Genomic DNA, 22078 nt, shown 5'->3' with positions numbered 1-22078 from the left:
GCAATGAAAAACGTTAGGAATGTTTGTGTCATTTTTGTCCTCCTACAGACATGCTATCAAAACAAAAAATATATTTACCTCAACCATATTTTTCAATTTTCAAACATTTTTGAAAATGCTCCAGGGAGCCACTAGGGGAGCGCTAAAGAGCCGCATGGGACTCTAAAAACACGGGGTGCCGATCCCCGGACTAGACCATATTGAAACAGATGAATTTGAACAAGTTTTATTTTTCCAACTGCCTAAACTTCAATACAGTGATGTGAAAAGTCAAAACTTCAGCTTGGACTCAATAGGATCAATGCAGAAAAAAAAAAAAAAAAAAAAAAAAAGGACAAGAAACACAATGTTTAAAAAAAAAAAAAAAAAAAAAAAAATCAGAACAACAGCAAGACATTAACTTTTGAGCTTGTTTCTATTTGTAATCAAAAAAATAAAAATAAAAAAAAGGAAATTTTCTGGAACCGGCAAAGTTATTTATCTGGACGAGTTGGAACTGGACCGAGAACGGTGACGTCTGCGACCGGTAGATCTTGAACGGGAACGACGGCGTACTGGGGAACGTCTCCTTGGGGAGCGGGACCTGAAAGCACGTTGGAGGGGTAGGGAATCAGCATCTGAGGTTCTGAACTAAATATTTTTTAAGATTGTGATTAAGCTGTCATGATAAATTTTAGTAGGCGATATATTGTCTCATATATGATTGCCACTATGCGATATTTTTATTTTTTTTCTAAAACCAATTCGACCTCTAATGTAGTGACATCATAATAAATCACCATTCAAATGCAAGAAACTGTTCTCAAATAAAACAAAACTAAAAAAATGTTTTTTAAAAACAATACATAAGGAGTCATTTGAAAGCTAGCTAAGTACATAATATACCGTAATTTCCTGAATATAAAACTCTACCTGTAACCTGTAAAATCTAGGGAAAATTCTTGTACCGGATTTGATAATCAATGCAGTCTTAGACTACAGTTAAGTCAGGAAGCTGTAAAAAAAGTATTATTTTTGAAGGAAATAGTCATCGATTTTTTTCTTCATTGGTACTTACAACATGCCTAAAACAACTTCAAGGTAAATTGTGAAAGTAATTTAAAAAGTCACATTCATCCGATCAATCCATTCATCATCCGATTAATTGATTATGAAAATAATCGTTAGTTGCAGCTCTAATTGTGACTAAGACCGACCTTCTCCTCATGCGCGGCGGACTGCGTCGCCACATAGGCGGCGGAGGGGGCATTCGGCGAGGGGGTGACAGGCGACGAGGAGGAGGACGCACCCTCTGGGGCAGCACGGCGGATGCCGTGATCTCCTGTCCGTCAATCTGACCTATGTGCGAACGTTACAAAGCGTTAAGCGTGAACTGAAGACAGCCTGTCAAAGGGCTTACAGGCAAAAGCCAACTCCCACCTCCATCCATGTATTTAAGGGCCTTCTGGGCCTCCTCGGGGCTCTCGTACTCCACGTAGGCGAAGCACTTGGACATGTGCGGCACCTGCCGCTCCATTGGCATCTCCACCGACTTGATTTTGCCGTATGTGGCAAAAATCTCTTGGATGTGATCCTGTGCCCGAGGAGAAAATTGTCATTTCATTCCAAATAAAAACATCGTGGAGAGGGAGGTCCCGATCGGAGCTCTGGCCAATCCCGCCATTTTTCATAGGATCGGATTTGGGTGAAAAAGATCGGGTTTTTAATTTAAAAAACGTATTTATGTTTTTCTGCTTCATGCTCGTACAGCCTCTCACTCTCCCTCCTGCTGCTTTTCTTGGTCAGCAGTGGAGCTGGAGTTTGCCATTTAAAGTTAACGATGATTGACAGGTTTGTTGCTTTGATCTTGCAAGTGAAGGATCTGTAGCTTTATGATCAAAGGCAAAAATGTATCAATCATCATTTAGTCAATCTTTGTTGTCTAGAGCAGTGTTTTTCAACAGGCGTGTTCCGTGAGGTGTGCCGCGAGAAAACATCCACTATCGCATTTTTTATCCCCCCCCCGTTGTCAGGCGGAGTAGTAGTAGGGAAGAAGGGGTACGCAGAAAGATTCGGTCATGTGCAGTAGGGCTGCAACGATACAGTTATGTCACAGTTCGGTACGATTTTCGATGCGGTGGACATTATTTTCGATTCAATACATTTAATGGTCAGAAAAATAACAACTGTATTTGTTTTGTTTTTTTCTTTTTTTGCATGCAACATACATTTTAGTGCATATTATTTATGTGCTTACTTACTGAGCCGAAGAAATATTGTATAAAAGTGCTAAGAACAATCTTTACTGTTTGTAAAGTGAGGCGGGGCACACTGTTGATTGCTGCTACTCTCTTAGCAGCTAGGTTTACTACATGAGCAACACATCCTATTTGTGGTCCGAATCCATCTGTGTCATGTACCGAATTAACAATATTTACAGCATTATCTATAGTCACTGGTATGGATTGATTTGGCCTGCTTAACTTCCATTCAGTCATGGCGGTTTATAATACATCAATGTAGAGATGTCCCGATCCGATGTTTGGATCGGATCGGACGCCGATATGGGCAAAAAAATGCGCATCGATATTGGATAGGAACACGGAAAAATTCCGATCCAAACTTCCGATCCAGTTTTTTTTTTTTTTATTTTTTTTTAAAGTCCGGTCTAGGTTTTTCAGCGCACCGATTTACATAATCCATTCCAGTTTTTGCTTCGGTTTCCCAAAACTCCGGTCCGCATTTTACGGCACACCTTCAACACACTACATTTACATTACCGTCTCCCAATTTACCGAGAGACTTTATCGGTAAAAATGTCAGCTGTGTGGCATCATTTCACCTTAAAGGACGACAAAGACGAAGAGGCAGAGTGCAACATATGCCACAATAAAGTCAGCGTAGTGGTAAAGCTGTAAAAAGTTTTAATACAACCAACCTAATCAAGCATTTAGCGAAATACCACCACAAACAATATGAGGAGTATGTTAAGAAAACCGAAGACAAAAAGAAAGGTCCTACGCAACTAACACTGGCAGGAACTTTATCACAAACTGGCACTCGACAGTCCCAAAGCCCAGGGGATAACAAGAGTAATTGCCGAAGAATTCATTCTGGATGACGAGCCATTATCTCACGTGAGTAAAGACGCACCTTCCAACACTTAGAACAACGGTACAACATGCCCAGCCGTCATTACATCCTTGAGCGATTCAGCCGTGGAAGATTCGAGAACGATTCATTAACATCCAAATTCCGATTATTGAAATATGTCAAGTAAAGCGGAACTAATACACAGCGCGGTCTTCAGGACGCAATGAGAAACTGACCGCATTGCGTCCCGAAAGTAAACATAATGCTTGTCATAGACCCGGGTAATGCCAATGCTCAACTCTTGGCTTTAGCTCAACTCATGCCGCTGGATAAAAAAACACAAGAATACCTGACTGCTGCTGACAGCCGCTACAAACTACGTCAACGTCGTTTTACTGGAGATAATAGATATCATAGTTATATAGAACAAGATGCAAAACGACAGACTCGACTGTGTTAGCATGCGTTAGTAAACAGCCGCCATCTTAAAGCAGAAGACTTCCCTAGTAGGCTGTTGTGAACCTTCCAAGCGAACCTAATTAACTTTTTATCTAAAATACTCCTTAATCGGCAAAATCTTGACTTGAATCCATCTTCAAAACAGTTTTAAAACTTTGACATGTCGAAAATAGAAGGGAAATTATGGAATAACGGCAGCAATTTTAACAACTTTAACAGTTGATTCGCAAAATTAAATGAATTGAATGTAGTTTAAAGCTGCGGATACAGAATGGGGACTTGAGTATTTTATTTACTGTTTTAAAATGTTAACTTGATACTGAAATAGTCGTTTATTTAAACCTGAAAGGCTTTTTATACAATTTTTTGTAACTAATGCACGAAACATTAAAAGCATCTAATAGCTTGGGGGATTTGTGGGATTTCCACTGAGGTTGTTGGTGTGTTTTGCTTTTTTTAAGACAGTTTACAATATTATTAGCACGTTTTACTGACCGACTATGCCATTTCTGTTTGTTATTTATAATGTTTTGTGTTTGTCACTGAATAAACAGGTCAGTTTCTTGTTACCAACCGTTATGTGTTACTCAAACTCACCTAATTCAGCTGGCTAGTTGTTATCAAGAGTACTAAAACCTTTTTCAACATGAGTCTGACAACTAAGTAGGGAGGCTAAATAACTTTAACACATGCTCAGATAGGTCGGTATCGGCCAGTATCGGTATCGGATCGGAAGTGCAAAACAATATCGGTATCGGATCGGAAGTGCAAAAACCTGGATCGGGACATCCCTACATCAATGTAGTATATGGACTACAAAAGGTGGGAACCTTTGGGCACCTAACGATTCGATTACGATTCAGAAGCTCCGATTCGATTATAAATCGATTATTGATCCACCCCCCCCCCCGGCTTTTAATAAATCGGTTAACTGTTAAAATCAGTAAATTAAATACTGTCCCCATTAATTCCCCATTCTGAATCAACAGCTTTAAACTACATTCAATTAATTTATGATGTGAATGAACCGTTAAAATTGTTATAATTGCTATCGTTATTCCATAATTTCCCTTCTGTCAACTTTCGACATGTCAAAGTTTTAAAACTGTTTCTTCATTTAAAAATAGATTCGAGTCAAGATTTTGCCGATTTAGGTGTATTTTAGATACGTTATTTAGGTTCGCTATAACAGAGCCTTCTAGAGAAGTCTACTGCTTTAAGATGGCGGCTGTTTACAACGCGGCAACTACTAAACGGCAAGTCTGTCATTTCGCATCTACTTCTCTTTATATGTTTTTACGCCGGCGTCGTCAATCATTTTCCATCTAGTTCTACATATATGTGATATCTACTATAGCCGTATGTGTCCGTATGTTTGTAGCAACTAGTAAATGCATTGTTTGAAGCAGCTCTCGGCCGCAGTCAGGTATTATTGTTTTTTTATCTAGCGGCATGAGTTGTACATGATATTTACTCTCAGTCCGTTCCTCATTGCGTCCCGTAGACTGCGCTGACAGTGTTTTAATTCTGCTTTACCTGGTATAATTCAATAATCGGAATTTGGATGTTTGTGAATCGTTCTCGAATCTTCCACAGCCGAATCGCGACTAATCTAAGAATCGGAAATTTCGCACACCCCTAATTATTATCTATTTAATTAATAGTGTTATTATAATTTATTATTATTATTATATTATATTGTATTAATACTTTTATTTTATTTACTTTTGTGCCTTGAAAAATCCAGAAAGGGTCATTTGGTTGTGAGTTTCTGAAAAACAATAATTTTTTACATTTAGGCACTCCTGCAATCGTCTCACTTTTTCTGTTACAAACTGAGAAGGGAAAAGTTATGTGGCCCTCACAGGAAAAAGTTTGGGGACCCCTGCTTTAACCAGTTCAAATTAGAGATGTCCCTCGGGTCCGATCACGTCATTTTCAAAGTATCGGGATCGGCAGAAAAATATCGGCCATGCCTTTTTTTTAAATATATATATATATATATATATATTTTTTTTTTTTTTTTTTTTTATTAAATCGTTTTCTAATCGTATTTAACGTTACAGACAAAATGTCTGATACTCATCCACAGTCTTTAGTTTTGGCTTAAAGTAGGGCTATCAAATTTATCGCATTTAATGCATGCGCTGCACGACCTACCCACGTATTGTCACACTCAATCTGTAATGGCACCGTTTTACCTATATAGAGAGATAAAAGGCAGTATAAAATGAGTAGAGTGAATTTTGGCAGCCTTTGAAGTCTTTATTTAATTGGCAAAAGCCTTACAATCCCTCTCCCTACGATTAGAAATATTATGGGAAGCAATGTGGGGAAGCAAGGTAGCAAATGAGCTTTTTCTTAACTTATATTATTTCCCAACGCAGAGAAGATATATCAATTGATAGCACTACGCACAGTCATGGTTCCACTTCCCATCATGCATTGGGCATGGCTACGGTATCATTTACTGAAAGCTCAACAAATACACTAGATGGCAATATTTAGTCACAATATACAAAGTCACAAGTCTTTCTATCTGTAGATCCCTCTCACAGAAAGAATGTTAATAATGTAAATGCCATTTTGAGGATTTATTGTCATAATAAACAAATACAGTACTTATGTACTGTATGTTGAATGTATATATTCGTCCGAGTTTTATTCATTTTTTTCTTAATGCATTGCCAAAATGTATATGATCGGGAAAAATTATCGGGAATAATTGGAATTGAATCGGGAGCAAAAAAAAGCTATCTGCTCGGGAAATATCGGGATCGGCAGATACTCAAACTAAAACGATCGGGATCGGATTGGGAGCAAAAAAACATGATCGGAACAACCCTAGTTCAAATGGACTGCTTGTCTATCGCCATCAATAAAGAAGAAAGCAGACCTTGGTGACATTTCTGGTCAGTCTCCCTAAGTGAACCTTGGTTGGTTTGGGGCTGGGTGTTCGCTTCCTCCTCTCTTTATCCTTATCCTTATCATCTCCCCTCTTCTGCGTTTTGGACCTGAACAATGACGACAACAAACATGATAATCGCGCTAAAGCGACTGGATTTGAACTTGGTGATCAAGCGTGACTTACGCCGAGCGTGAGCGTCGGCGGTTGTCGTGGCGCCGACGGCTGGGGCTGGGCGAGCCCGAGGAGCTGGAGGAGGACGACGATCTGGAGCTGGAGGAACCCGAGTGGCTGCTTCCGGAGGAACTGGAGCCGCTGGACGAGCCCGAGCTGGAACCGGAGCTGCTGCTGGAAGAGGAGCTCGATCGGGACCTGATTGTGGACGTGACCGGTCAGCATTCAACTCGTTCGAGGGGAACGTACAGTGGCGAATCCCCAAAAGCGCGACAATTTGGGCTTGGAGCAAGGAAAATAAAAATAAATTCCGGCCAGGTTGGAGTCGGCGATTGAGAGCGTGGAGGTAATACTAACTAGAGCTGGGAATCTTTGCGCACCTAACGATTCGATTACGATTCAGAGGCTCCGATTCGATTATAAAACGATTATTGATTCACCCCCCTCCCTTTTTTTTTTTTTTTTTTTTTTTTTTTTAATGTTTTGTACATTAGTTCCAAGATTGTTCAAAAATCCTCTCAGGCTAAACCAAACTACTATTTCAGTATCAAGTTAACATATTACAGTAAACAAATATACAAAAAAACAGTAAATAAAATACTCCAGTCCCCATTCTGTATCAGCAGCTTTAAACTACATTCAATTAATTTAATGTTGTGACTCAACTGTTACAGTTGTTAAAATTGCTCCCGTTATTCCATTATTTCCCTTCTGTCTACTTTTGCCAAAGTTTTAAAACTATTTCATCATTTAAAGATAGATTCAAGACAAGATTCTGCCAATTTAGGAGTATTTTAGATAAAAAGTTAATTAGGTTCGCTACAACAGCGCCTTCTAGAGAGGTCTACTGCTTTCAGATGGCGGCTGTTTACTTACGCCGGAAGGTCTGTCAATACGCATCTCTGTTCAATAATACATGTTCTAACCCCAACGTTGTCTGTCATTTTGCATTTAGTTCTACATATATATGATATCTACTTTAGCCGTATGTTTGTAGCAACTCGCAACTGGGCGTTCTTTGTAGCGGCTGTCAGCCGCAGTCAGGTATGATTGGTTTTTTATCTAGCGGCATGAGTTGAACATTATATTTACTCTCGGTCCGTTTCTCGTTGCGTCCCAAAGACCGCGCTGACTGTGTTTTACTTCCGCTTTACCTGGTATAATTCAATAATCAGAATTTGGATATTTGTGAATCGTTCTCGAATCTTCCACGGCCGAATCGCGAATAATCTGAAGGCTCAAACACACTAGAAACGTGAACGTCGCGTCAACGATCCCGCCGCGATAACGCACCAGTGACGCTCGGCGTCAATTTCCATAGGACGCGTTTTACGAGCAGCGCGTCTGTGGAGCGGCTTGATCGGTTCACGCGAGGATTGCAAGATCGCGCGAGAATAGCGGCTATTAAAAGATAATAAAACAACAACACTTTGCCTTTCAGACCCCGCGTATTGGCCAGCTTTCTTTTTGAAAGAAAGAAGAAAAAAGAAGCCGTGCTAAGGCAAAAAGCAATCCCAATGACAAAGATTTTAACATTTTTTGTCTTATGAACATTTTTCTAAGCTTTATTGATGTTTTTTCTCAGGTTAAAGCACCACGCAGGAATTAATTTAATTGTGTAGCAGTATTTGTGTATTATTCGTATTAATTGCATGTGTTTTAGCTCATTTCAGTTTATTTTATTTATATAGTAAGTTACGATTGCATATTATTTTGAAAAACGACCGGATCCACCGTATTTTTACACGAGTGACTTTCGGCCTGCCCGATCCTACCTAGTAGTATTGACGCAGGGGGGCCGCGTCTCGCGTCAAAAAACAAACTCTGCTGTTCTTTTCACGTCCATCGCGTTTAGCGCTTCTGGGACACGTCTAACACGCGGACGCACTGCGACTGGTGTGCATTGGCTGACTGACTTTAACGGCCGCGTTTCGAAGAGTCATCGCGGCGAGATCGTTGACGCGACGTTCACGTTGCTGGTGTGTTTGAGCCTTAAGAATCGGAAATTTTGCACGCCTCTAATACTAACGTTTTCTTTCTAAGAATTATTGACGCAAAAGTCGGAAAAACACGGCAGAAGCATGTGTTTGCACTTGTTTGAACAATACCAATGTGATTTTTTTTTTTTCAGTGTTTGTTGGTTTTAATAACTTGCGATTGTGGACTCCAGACCTGCTGCTGCTGCTTCCAGTGGACGCGCTGCGGCGTTTCCTGGCTTTCTCCCGCCCTCGGTCTTTTTCGCCATCCTTAGCGGATTTTTCCTTGGCTCGGTCTTTAGTTTTCTCCTCTTCCTTTCGCTTGGTCGGCGATGGAGCCCTACACAAAAAAAAATAAATAAACAGCGGTGGATAGTAACACGTTACATTTACTTGAGTAACTTTTTGAGAAAAATGTACTTCTTAGTTTTACCACGCAATACTTCTTTTACTCGAGTAGATTTCAAGTAGACTTTTTACTTTACCCACCTCTGAAAAACACACATAAAAACTAGTTGTTTTTGCAATTTGCTGTTTTTTTAATTATTATTTTCTAAATGTCATAGAAATCTGAGTTCTTAATTTTTTCCCCCAGTTGTTTTTTATTTCTCCACCAACATTAAATGGCAACAACTTCTATAGAAATAATTGAATGAAGACTATTACTTTTCTTAATATTGTTTATGTAATAATATTAATTAATTACTTTCGTTACTAGTTGTATTTCGGACAGCCTGTTTAATCATCTGTCGACATTTGTGTCATCGACAAACACAAAACTGACCTTGAGTTAAGTAGCTGTATCATAAGTGGGACAACCGAATTATTAGAAACACCTCAGTATGATGAGTTTTACTAAATACTGAAATATGGTTGTATAATCATCTTGCTTGCGGTACCCATAAAAATTGTCATAGAATATATGCATCAGCCGATTTATATGAATTGAAAAAAATCCCCAACATATCAATTAATAAAGGCAGCAGCTCTTATGCTAACTTGTTAGCTTCACACCATGACCGCAAATGGTTCCAGAATAGGATCGTGGCCTCAACTTAATGGATAATATAACCTATATAAACAGCAGTTGCATGGGGTGGTTAAATTCAAGAAACAAAAAGCCGACTGGGATTTTAAAAAATAATAATTTTGGAAGTCGGAAAAAAAACGCCGCCATCCATTCATTTAATTGAGGCCGATTCAACTCAGGCAGACGGACACCACGGGGCTGATGTTAAAGCGTAAAATGCTCGACATATTACGCATATAAAACACTCCGCTGGACGGTAAATCATTGCATGCCGTAATAAATAGCAAATAACGTTATTATATCAATTGCAACTATTGAATAAACAAGTAAACTTACATCTTCTTTTGATACAGGTGGAATACTCCCGGGCGACTACGGTCCTCAAGAGTCGCTACCTGATGACGACATTCACCGGAAGTGACGACACTAACTGAGCGCCACTTACAACTCATTTGTTTATTTATGCGCTCCGGGATAAAAATGAAACTGTAGCTTGTAGACGGAGCGGATTTTGTACCGAAGCCCGTCTCGAAACTCATCAACAATCTTTCTTACATCCACCAGGTGAGCGTTGACTCTTTTTTAGTAGTTGGCGACGCAAAACTATCGTTTTTATGGATGTTGTTTGTACAAGAAAGCAAGGTTTGATGTTAACATGTTGATATTTGGAGAGAAAACGGTACATATACTGCACGGTTGTTGAACTTCATTTATATATGTTGGGTTCTTTATTGGTAGTTTGTTTTTCATATGCAATGCGTTGTAAAATATGGTATATTTCTGGTGGTTTTCAAACCAACAGTCTCGTGAATGAACGTAGTTCATTGGTCTGTTTGGTGATGTGTTATGACCCTTCGGATCAGTTGTTTTGGGGAACCAGGACATAACAATGTACAGTAGTTTACTTTGTGTTCCTTACCAGAACAATTTAGCCCAGTATTTCCCTACATATGTGTGATTCAATTCAATGCTCAAACGTTGCATAATTTTACTTGAACTACAACACTGCTGGCCAAAAGTATTGGCACCCCGCAATTCTGTCAGATAATGCTCAATTCCTCCCAGAAAATGATAGCAATTACAAATGCTTTGGTATTAATATCTTCATTGATTTTGCTTGCAATGAAATCAAAATACAAAATAAAATTGGGGGGGACTGGACAAAAGTATGGGCACCCTTTGAAAAATCATTTGATGCTTCTCTAATTTGTGTAATTAACAGCACCTGTAACTTACCTGTGGCACATAACAGATGGTGGGAATAACTAAATCACACTTGCAGCCAGTTAAAATGGATTAAAGTTGACTCAACCTCTGTCCTGTCTCCTTGCGTGTACCATATTGAGCTTGGAGAAAAGCAAGAAGACCAAATAAATGTCTGAGGACTTCAGAAGCAAAATTGTGAGGAAGCATGGGCAGTCTCAAGGCTACAAGTCAATCTCCAAATACCTGAATGTTCCTGTGTCTACCGTTCGCAGTGTCATCAATAAGTGTAAAGCCCATGGCACTGGGGCTAACCTCCCTAGATGTAGACGGAAAAGAAAAAATGACGAGAGATTTCAATGAAAGGTTGTGCGGATAGTGGATAAAGAACCTCGACTAACATTCAAACAAGTTCAAGCTGTCCTGCAGTCCGAGGGTACAACAGTGTCAAACCGTGCTATCCGTCAACATCTGAATGAAAAGGACACTGGTAGGTTCTGAGGAAGTCCCCTCTTCTGACCCAGTGACATAAAAAGCCAGGCGGGAGTTTGCCAAAACTTACCTGAGAAAGCCAAAAAACGTTTTGGAAGAAAGTTCTCTGTTCAGATGAGACAATAGTAGAGCTTTTTGGGGAAAAACATCAACATAGAGTTTACAGGGAAACAAAACGAGGCCTTCAGAGAAAAGAACACGGTCCCCACTGTCAAACATGACGGAGGTTCCCTGATGTTTTGGGGTTGCTTTGCTGCCTCTGGCACTGGACTGCTTGACTGTGTGCATGGCATTATGAAGTCTGAAGACTGCAAAAAAAAATTGCTGCGTATTTAGGGTCCAGTGTGAGAAAGTTGGGTCTTTCTAAGAGGTCATGGGTCTTCCAGCAGCACAATGGCCCAAAACACACTTCAGAAAGCACTAGAAAATGGTTTGAGAGAAGGCAATGGAGATTTCTAAAGTGGCCAGCAATCAGTCCAGACCTGATTCCCTTAAAACACCAGTGGAGAGATCTGAAAATGGCAGTTTGGAGAAGGTACTCTTCAAATCTGAGACGTGGTGCAGTTGGCTCAAGAAGAATGGTCTAAAATTCCAGCAGAGCATTGTAAGAAACTCATTGATGGACACCTGACGGGGTTGTTCACAGTTTTGTCTAAAGGTTGTGCTACCAAGTATTAGGCTGAGGGTGCCAACACATTTTTCCGGCCCATTTTTGGAGTTTTGTGTAAAATCATAATGATGTGATTGTTTTTTTCATTCTCTTTTCTGTTTTTTCATTGCAAGCAAAAATAAATGAAGATATTACTACCAAAGCATTTGTAATTGCAATCAATTTCTGGGAGAAATTGAGCATTATCTGACAGAATTGCAGGGGTGCCAATACTTTTGGCCAGCTGTGTACTTGAACTGGAATAAGTGTTTAATGAGCATTTAGTCTCTTATACTGTACTACTGTAGGGTTGTCAAACGTATCGTCGTATCGATACTGAAAGTTGTTCCCGGATACCATATTTGATTGCAAAAGTATCGGTACTTAATTATTTGTTTTTGTGCGACTGCAGGTCTCCAGAGATTTGTTGTCATGGGGGAAATTAGAATTTTGTACTACTCATGATAGAAATGGGGGATATTTTTACATTTTCATTGTTAACTCATTGGTTGCCATTGATGACGATAGACGTCCAATCTAGTGCTGCAACGATTACTCAATTAACTCAAGTATTCGATTACCAAAAAAAGATTCAAATTACATTTCGCTGCTTCGAGTATTCGTTTAGTTAAAGAGGCATTGTAATTATTTGTTTTAGGGCTGCAGCTATCGATTATTTTAGTAGTCGATTAATCGATGAACTATTTAGTCGAATCATCGAGTAATCGGATAAGAAACATAAAATATTAAAATACCTGCGCTGAGCTTCTAACGGTATAAAAAAAAAAAAATGAGGATCTATGTACAACAGTTGGCTAACTTACATAGCAAAAGTCCGCTAGCTTAAATGCTAGAAATGCTAACGTTTTTTTACAATGGTCTTAACAAATGGTTCAGACACATATTCCCACAAAAATGGCTAACTATACCTATAAATTCCGAATGCATTAAAACAAAAAAAAAACATTAGCTCAAACCAAAACTTAGCTTATGTTGGTCTTAACAGGGAGCAGATGGCTTCAGCCATGTGAAATGAAGCAGTCTAGAGGGCAGTGTAGCCACCCAAATCAATAGAACTAAATGCCAACACTTTCAAAACGAACCATTACAACGCCACTTTAATCAAACGAATACTCGAAGCAGCAAAATTTCATTCGAATCTTTTTTTAAATTGAATACTCAAATTAATCGATTAATCGTTGCAGCACTAGTTTGTTTTGAAAGTGTTTGCATTTAGTTTTATTGATTTGGGTGGATACACTGCCCTCTAGTCTGCCTCATTTCAATTGGCTGAATCCAGCTGCCCCCTGTTAAGACCAACATAAGCTAAGTTTTTGTTTGAGCTAATGTTTTTTAATGCATCCGTGATTTAGTTTATAGGTATATTTAGCCATGTTATTGTGAAATATGTGTCTGAACCATTTGTTAAGAGCATTGTAAAAACAAAAAGAAAGTTAGCATTTTATAGCATTTAAGCTAGCGGAATTTTGCTATGTAAGTTAAGTTACCTAATTGTTCTTTTGTTGTACATAGATCCTTATTTTTATTTTATTTTTTTTATACAGTTTGAGACCCAGCTCAGGTATTTTATTTTTTAATGTTCCTTATCCGATTACTCGATTATTCGAACTTACTAGTTCATTGATTAATGGACTACTAAAATAATCGATAGCTGCAGCCCTAGTCCAATCCATTTTGACCAGTCAAAACCTCTATTGCCGTCAGTAGCACTGAATTCACAGCCAGTTGGTGACCCAAAATCAACAGGAATTGTTGAAATTTGGTGTGCTGTAATTAATTGACGATTCATTAACATAATATACTTTCAATAGTGAACTGTCATCTAATAATAGTTAAAGTGTGCTTCAAATATTCTTTTCTCGACTTATCTCAAATATTGTGTGTATTATGTTATGTTCCTTTCCGTAGATACAATCGACGCCATGGGTCGCCTGGACGACGCAGCCAAGCGCAAAGTGGTGGAGCTGAGGAAAGCCGGCCTGAGTTTCCGCAAGATCAAAGCCGTACTGGAGTTGGAGAACATCAAGGTTTCGGCGCAGGCTATTTACCTGTTCCTTAGGGAGTTCCAAGGCAGAAGGCCAGGCAGGGTCCGGCCTCTGGAGGTCGGGTGTAACACTGCACCAGCTCATATGCAAAATTTAGTCGGAGGTCTACAGGAGAGCTGGAGCAATATACGTCTGCAACACCTGCTGCGGGGCACGTCACATAACGCCGGCTTTACCAAATTCACCAAACAGGCGTCCACGGAAGCGGACGGTAATGCTAAAACATCTGGGTGTGGGGAAAGCAGCGCGGACAGCCGGCCGGAGCAACAGCAGCCGAGTGTGGACGATAACGACGTTCAGATTGTGAGCGTTACCTCTCTTGCGCCAAGTCAGCAAAGAGCAGAAACTAGTGCGACTTCTTCTCCGGGAACCGCTTCTGTGGCCTTCGCCAGGAGGAGAGTGACGCCTTCCCCAGCCACTAGTTCCATGCTGGCGGCCCGTAAACGCATTTTGGATAAAGCGCTGACGCACAGGATGAAGGTTGGAGTCTCATCTTGTCACAATTGTTAAAAAAAAAAAAAACGAGCATGACTACAGATTGAAAGGTTTTGTTTAAAGCATAATGTAAAGTGTGCGAGTTGGGTTCAGTCATATGACATTCACATCACTGGGCTTTGTGATGTCATTTTGGGTCGTTTAACAAAATGGCGACCCTCCTAAAGCTGTTGAAAACTGACAAATGTAGCTGTTCATTTGCTAAGCCACAACCGTAATATCCATCAGACTGCTGTTTTTTGACCTGTGAGAGCCAGTGTCGTTTTCATCAATGATAACGAAAATATTTCGTCAATTATTTTTTTTTTCATGAAGATGACGAGCTAAAAACGTGTCTTGCGAGACTAAAAAAAAGGGAGGAATGCCAGTTTCCGTCTAACGAGAAGAGAACGAGAAAAAAATTCACCAGTTTCTGTCATAGGTTTACAATGTGTGACATTTCCTTATATATATATGTAGTTCGCAGTGTTTCCCTTAGGATTTTATGAAGCTGTGGTGGTGCTGGTGGTGGGCCGCGTTAGAGTTGGACAACCCCATCAAGTGCCGCGGCGAATTTGTTTCATATCATGACAAATAAGATTTTTTTCACAACATTTATTTTTTTCTAAGAACGTTAACCTTTGCAAAGTTTGCATCCTGCCTGCGAACATTTGATTTTACTGGACTAAAAAATAAATAAAAAGGGAAATCAGCAATAAATGGTCAATTTTTAGTGAGGCGTGCTGCAAGATGGTCCCCCTGATTCTCAAGTCTGTCTTCACCTAATCAGGAATAAGAAAAAAATAGATCTGGGACATGAAGACATTCAAGCATCTCTAACTGACATTGTACAGTTGACTAAATGTGTTACTCTGTTCATTGCAGACAAATGTCTCTCACAGTTCACTGTTGAGATGGGCACTGTCAATGCAATGGGCGACAGTTGCCGTCAGTAGCACTCCCCATTCATCAGTCTGTGATGCCATTTTTGACATCTGACCTGGTCCATATTCTGAAACACATTCAATGTTTTACCCATTTGGATTTAAATCAAATATGTCTAATTTACATTAGTCAATCCGACTTCAGTTCAAACTGAAGTCTTTGTTGGAGTTACTGTTCTGATTGTTAGTGCAAATTCATATAATGATTTGTTTCAATGAGATGAAAAATACTTCTTTCAATGTAAATACGCCATCTGTATTGTAATTTTTTGTATAAGGAATATGCCAGGTTATAGACAATAATCATAATGTCTATAGTTTATAGACAATTAACCTTTTTCAACACCAGAATTTAAGGTAAAATATTACAATTTATAATTTATGATTAATAAATATAATAGGTTCAGGATTCTTAACACTCACCTTGATTTGTGTGGTACAGCAATGACTTGAACTTTGCCATTTCTGTGCATGTTTGGTCCCAGCTAGATTCTCTGTTAGCTATTTTGCTTAGTTGAGAGTTCTCCTACGCTGAACTGTGCGCTTTCCTGATCTGCGTCTCCAGCTGTGATCTTGCCTCATTTAAAACTTTGTATAAACATTAAAATACACTGCTTGCCATAACCATTTGGTTCTGAAATATTTAATTAGCTTCAGACGCTAATTCAGTATTTAGAAACGTGACGGTCTAGATCACCACAACAATAATGGTCATTTTGTTAGCAGACCCTCGTATTCAGGAACTTTTGTGTTTCCAAAATACTGTACTTCGAAATCCTCATCTGAAATTATAACGAGAGACGTCAACTAACTTCCTAGGCGACAAGGTCTCAAATATGCACCCTGTAAATCGATAAAAAATTCACATTAGATCCAAAATACCCGATAAAAAGGATTTTGATCAGGCATCTATGTGGGCAACTTTGGCCGCTGCTGGCTGACGGTAGGACCCGGCAAGGACCCCACAGCAGCTTGAAGACAGGCTGCTACAGGAAGCTTCAGGTTTGCCTGTTTTGTAAATATTGGATTTTTTTTTTTTTTTTTATCTTGCAAGAGAAAATAGCCAATGTGTTTACACCGGATGACACTAAATGACACCTGTCATAAGCCTTCGTTAATGCCTATGACAGTGTCATGTCATAATTTTGACGGTCTTATGACAGTCTTATGATGCCGCTGTCAATTAAAGTGTTACCGGTTAATATCTTTTGGTGTAAATATCCTATAATACAGTGAGGCCAGCTGCAGCTTAGAGTCCGGTGTGGCTTATCTACAGTATGAGCAAATGCCATTTTGGTGTCAAATTTGGTGAGTGGCGGCTTATAGTCAGGTGCGCCTTATAGTCCGACAATTACGGTGTATCGGCCTCAATTATCGGCTTACAAAATCGGTTTTGGATATCGGCAATTGGTTGAAATTTTGGGGGTGGGTGATATCGGTATCAGCATCTGCTTTTGAAAAGCCCATATCAGTTGACCTCTAACCCAGTGTTTTTCAACCTTTTCAAAGTCACGGCACATTTTTACATTGGAAAAAATCTCGTGGCACACTACAAACCAAAAATCTTCCAAAATTACTTTCTGTACAGTATTTTAAAATTATTTCTCAATATTTATACTTACTCAGTGTGAAACTTGAGCCTGTTTAGATGAACACAAAGCCGATATCCTAGCAGGAATCATCGTCAACAGCTCTCAGTCTGTGTTATTATTTTTTATTGCAGTTAGGCTTGAAAAGCTCAGAATTATCAGACAGGGGGACTTTAGCTGTTAGGTTTTGTGTTGGTTCCCTCCTAGTGTGTTCCTGTGATTGCCCATTGTTTTCACCTGTTGTGCCTGCTCCTAGTGTATCCGCAAACCTGCATCATTCTGTGTCACCCATCTGTTCCTTGTTGTCTCGTTACCCCTTGTCACTGTGTGTATATAAGCTCCCAGTTTCTTTGCACTCCTTGTTGCGTCATTGTCAATGTCCATGTCCACGTTCTGGTCAGCATTTTCGCATCTATCCAAGTCCTCGTGTCCCAAGTAAGTTTTTTGAAAAGCAGTCTTTTGTTAGTGACAGTTTTGTTTACCTCGGTGCTTTCTTTGGATTCCCACAGACTTTGTTTTGTACTTTGTTTTTTGTTGGCTTTAATTAAATCATTTTTTGCACCGTTCATTTGCCTCAACTCGTTTTTCCTGTGTTTGGGTCCATACCACCTGCCTGCCCGCAAACCCTGACATTACCAATGTCTTTAACCGCATCAGGGCAGAGCATCTCACTGACAATAGGTTTTGCAGGCAGGTAGTATTAAGGTCTCTGCCACAGTGTGGGATTATTTTTTTTTTTTATTTAGCAACACAGGGTTACTGGCTTTGAGGGCTTTATCATTTACCTGTGTAGTTTTTCTCAAAAAAATTGCCTGTTTCTCTGTGTTCTCACGAAGGCGAACAAAATAGTCCATCGACTAGATTTGAAGTGACAGGTGTTCCGTTTAGAGATGACGTTTAGGATTGCTGCTCGTGTGCGTTCAAGAACTGCTCGGATTTCTAGCCGACAGCCATTTTGCTGTCCTCGACAATGTGTTGGAATAAAACACGGGAAAATTGACGGTCGTCACATATGGATAAAATGGAAAGGACACTTTCGTGTATATTGACTCTTGACGAGTCTAATTAAATGATGTACAGTAGACGTGCTGTGGTCCACATTGTCGCGGACGGCAAGGTTGCTGATGGCTAGAAATCTGAGCAGTTATTGAACGCGACACGAGCAATACTCATCTGGACACGACTGCAACTTTCTATCTAATCCTTTCCTCCGACTGCAACTCGGCCTGTCGAATGAAAAACGCTGCTCTAACCCACACACCTTCTGACTCACCGGCCATATTCTGATGTTTTTCCACCAGGTGGCAGCTTTATTGAGGCGGGATCAATCAAATATCCAAAGATCCGATTTAACCGCAGTGTCACAACAACAACAACAACCACCACTATCATCAGCAGCAGCATCAACACATTATGATCTGACCGCAGACAAGGTGACAAAATGCGATGATATGATACATGGTGTGCTTTGGATTGGACGTCTACCATGTCACTGGCAGTTAATAAGTGAAGTATGTATTCTCCTCCTTTTACAGACTGGATTGACAGATGGAGAAGCGACCACAGGTAGGCGGTTTGTCCCACAGCGAGCAAGTCTTTCCATACGCACCCTTCACACGCTGCCTCGGGTCGGGATCCGGCTTCCCAACCGTGCACCTCCTCCTTTATCTTCCCCGTCTTCCGGGGGCGCCGTCATTCACACGCAATCGTCGGGAGCGGGGACGAGCGGCGAGATGACTCAGGAGGCCGGGGCGAGAGGCGGACTTCAGGATCAGATCCGGACCCTGGGCTCGGAGGTGCACACCCTGGGCCTGGCCGTGAAGATGCTGGTGGAGCAGCAGAGCCGCATGGAGAGGGAGCAAGCGCAGCAGACGCACATTCAGAAGCAGATCCTCAACACCCTGCAGAGCCTCGCGTCCAAAGCGGGAGCCTGCGAGAGTGCCCGGCAGGCGCAGGACAAAACTCCGTCCCCTTCCTGTTTGCCCACCAACTCTTCCTCGTTCGGTCAAGACACGTTCAACTTCAACCAAATCACGTTCAGCCAGTGCAGCCAAATGCAGCCAGCTTACGACTCGCTGGAGAGTCTGGAACCCGTGGAGGCCTTTAAACTGCCAGTCCTGAACGCCGAGGGCGTCAACGGCTTCCCGCCATGCAGCGGCACCGACAACCTCCCGCTCGCTCACACTCCACCGCAGACTCAGCAAGCGTACGCGGACGTGTATCCTCAGCAAAACTGTCTGATTACACCCTATGCCCAGTCTTACACACCTGCTTACGACCGCTCGCATCCTCAGGCATTTAGGGAGCCAGGAAGTAAAACGTCGGAATTCCAAACCAGATGTTCGGGAAGTGATCTTCAGGACTGCAGCGTGTCCACGCAGGATCAACACCTCAATATTATAAAAGTGGAAGGACCCTAGACTGATCGTAGCATATTGCATCCTTTATTATAATTTTGTAATAACATATTTATTTATATTTTATAGAGAGTAGATTATTGAAAACCAATTTATTCAGAAACGAATGGAAACAATCTATTCTGCTATCTGGAACTGTCACCACTGTAGAACATTGCAAATGTGTGAACTAATATTCAGATGATTGGACTTGAGTCCCCGGGACTTGGACTTGAGTCAACTCGAGTCGTAAATTTGATAACTCTCAACATTATTGAGACTTGAAGAAGAAAAATGCAGACTCGGACCTCACTCGTTTGAGCTGGGAGAGTCTGAGGCTCGAGACTCGACTCAATTTGTGAGGCATTAACTCTCGACTCGACTCGTGAGACGATGACTTGAGACTACTTGACTCTAGACATTGACTAACCGGTGACTCGACTTGTCCTTATAACCTTTGACTTGACACGGCCCATCCTTACAACCCTTGACTTGACACTACTCGTCCTGACAACCCTTGACACGACTCGTCCTTGCAACCCTTGACTTGACATGACTCGTCCTTACAACCTTTGACTTGCCACGACTCGTCCTTACAACCTTTCACTTGACATGACTCGTCCTTACAATCCTTGACACGACTCGTCCTTACAATCCTTGACACGACTCGTCCTTACAATCCTTGACTTGGAACGACTCGTCCTTACAACCCTTGACTTGACACGGCTCGTCCTTACATCCTATGACTTGACACGACCAGTCCTTACATCCTTTGACTTGACACGACCAGTCCTTACATCCTTTGACTTGACACGACTCGTCCTTACATCCTTTGACTTGACACGACTCGTTCAACAATCCTTGACATGACACGACTCATCCTCACGGCCTTTGACTTGACACGACTCGTCCTCACAACCCTTGACTTGACACGACTCGTCCTCACAAGCCTTGACACGACTCGTCCTTACAAGCCTTGACTTGACACGACTCGTCCTTACAACCCTTGACTTGACACAACTTGTTCATACTTACAACCCTTGACTTGACACTACTTGTTTGCACTTACAACCTTTGACTTGACACGACTCCTCCTTACGACCCTTGACTTGACACGATTCGTCCTTACGATGCTTGACTTGACACGACTCGTCCTTACGATCCTTGACTTGACACGACTCGTCCTCACATCCTTTGACTTGACACGACTCGTCCTCACATCCTTTGACTTGACACGACTCGTCCTCACAACCCTTGACTTGACACGACTCGTCCTCACAACCCTTGACTCGACTCAACTTGACTCTTGGTTTACTGGTGACCGGGATCATAGTGACTTGTGCAATTGTCTGCTAATGTTTTAAACTCATTCACTGTCATTGATCATGTTTAGCTACTATTAACTGTGCTAGACTTCCAAACCATTTTGATATCTTCTAGTCAAAATGGATTGGACGTCCCACCTCAAGAAATAACACTGGCCTTGTTCAGATAGGCAGCTAGAATCAGATTTTTAGCCCATCCAGATTGAAACTGGATGGCTCTTATGTCGTCTGAAAAGTCACAAAGCACACAAATCAGATTTTTGCAAGACAGATTGAAACTATATACCGAGGTAGTTTCAAATCAGATATGGACAAGATGTGTCTCAGTCTGAACAGCTAAGATGGGTTTTGACGTTCCGTGGTGTCACTCTATGCTGGATGACACCTTTGTTGCCACAGCAACCGGTTAGGTGTGGCAATAATGTCTGGTCTGAGCAGGCCCAAATCTGAGTTTGACACTTGCTAATTGCTTAATTTTGTGGCCCATGTATTAATGTGCACCCAACAATCCAACCCAAACTCAACCGTGTGACCTGATAAAGCCAACGTGGTGGACGAGCAGGTCTGTAAGCACAGGTGTTAGCATTACTTACTTTGTTGCTGTGCCTTACCTCTGGACGCTGCAGTATTATAACTAATTTGATGGCAAGAGACGCCCAATCCATTTAAACGTCTATTGCCTTCTTTGTCACTGAAAAACGATCGTGCACTGCCAAACTTCCCGATTTGCAGTCCATCGCCGTCAATGACAGCGAATGAGTTGGCACAAAGGCCTTTAGTGTCCTTATCGTGGACAACAGCCACATGCTGAGGTGTAAATACAGGAGAGCATTGTTGTCTTCCATTGTTGGCGTTTAGACTGATACGTGCCCTTTTCACTCCCAAGGTCATCATGTTCCCCCCACCCTTCCTCCTTGATATTTTGGTGCCTTCTGTACCAATGACAAAGCAAAATAACGGTTTCATAGTACTATAGATGCCGGTCACCGTCATGGCTGAATGAAAAGTCATATGTAGCATAGCCAGTGTTTTAGTCTTTTATTTATATCACTAAACCTAAATAAAAGGTTTGAAATTTTGAATGAATGTTTTAGTGTTTTTTTTTTTTTTCGTGTGTTTTTGTCCGGGGCATACTACTTGTGCTGGGTTAATGGGTTCAAGGTTTGTTAAATCGACACATAAGAAACCTCGAAATCAGTTTCCCCATGATTTTTTATTTTTATTTTTATGTTTGCTGGATAGATGTATCGAGCGGTATAGCCCAGCATTGCTTCACCTACTTTCCTTAGAGATGCAGCTGGAATCAGAGGAGCTGGAAGTTACT

At 40.9% G+C, this 22078-nt stretch overlaps 3 protein-coding genes across 5 annotated transcripts; 1 reads left to right on the top strand and 2 right to left on the bottom strand.

Annotated features, from left to right (window-relative positions):
* Positions 1-37: 37 nt before the first annotated feature.
* LOC130931774 (RNA-binding protein with serine-rich domain 1-like) lies at positions 38-10556 on the bottom strand. Of its 3 annotated transcripts, none has more exons than XM_057860792.1 (7): positions 9953-10556; positions 8783-8926; positions 6623-6784; positions 6428-6545; positions 1420-1573; positions 1197-1338; positions 38-583 (listed from the first exon to the last, which is right to left on the bottom strand). In XM_057860792.1, the coding sequence occupies exons 1-7, from the start codon at positions 10153-10155 to the stop codon at positions 478-480; spliced, it is 1029 nt and encodes a 342-aa protein (XP_057716775.1). In that variant the 5' UTR covers positions 10156-10556; the 3' UTR covers positions 38-477. The 3 variants fall into 3 exon arrangements, with proteins under 3 accessions (XP_057716775.1, XP_057716777.1, XP_057716774.1); XM_057860794.1 differs by having other exon boundaries at positions 39-583; positions 6623-6781; XM_057860791.1 differs by having other exon boundaries at positions 40-583; positions 6623-6808; positions 9953-10553.
* LOC130931772 (uncharacterized) lies at positions 10036-21836 on the top strand. Its single transcript, XM_057860789.1, has 4 exons — positions 10036-10180; positions 13890-14506; positions 18335-18466; positions 18569-21836. Exons 2-4 carry the CDS (start codon positions 13904-13906, stop codon positions 19451-19453), a joined length of 1620 nt encoding a protein of 539 aa, XP_057716772.1. The 5' UTR covers positions 10036-10180; positions 13890-13903; the 3' UTR covers positions 19454-21836.
* LOC130931715 (keratin-associated protein 5-5-like) lies at positions 20078-20760 on the bottom strand. The gene is made up of 2 exons (XM_057860693.1): positions 20502-20760; positions 20078-20289 (listed from the first exon to the last, which is right to left on the bottom strand). The coding sequence occupies exons 1-2, from the start codon at positions 20758-20760 to the stop codon at positions 20078-20080; spliced, it is 471 nt and encodes a 156-aa protein (XP_057716676.1).
* Positions 21837-22078: the final 242 nt, after the last annotated feature.

Source organism: Corythoichthys intestinalis, chromosome 16 (assembly GCF_030265065.1).
Source record: "Corythoichthys intestinalis isolate RoL2023-P3 chromosome 16, ASM3026506v1, whole genome shotgun sequence".
NCBI lineage: Eukaryota > Metazoa > Chordata > Actinopteri > Syngnathiformes > Syngnathidae > Corythoichthys > Corythoichthys intestinalis.
This window is presented reverse-complemented; position numbering and strand designations above follow the sequence as displayed.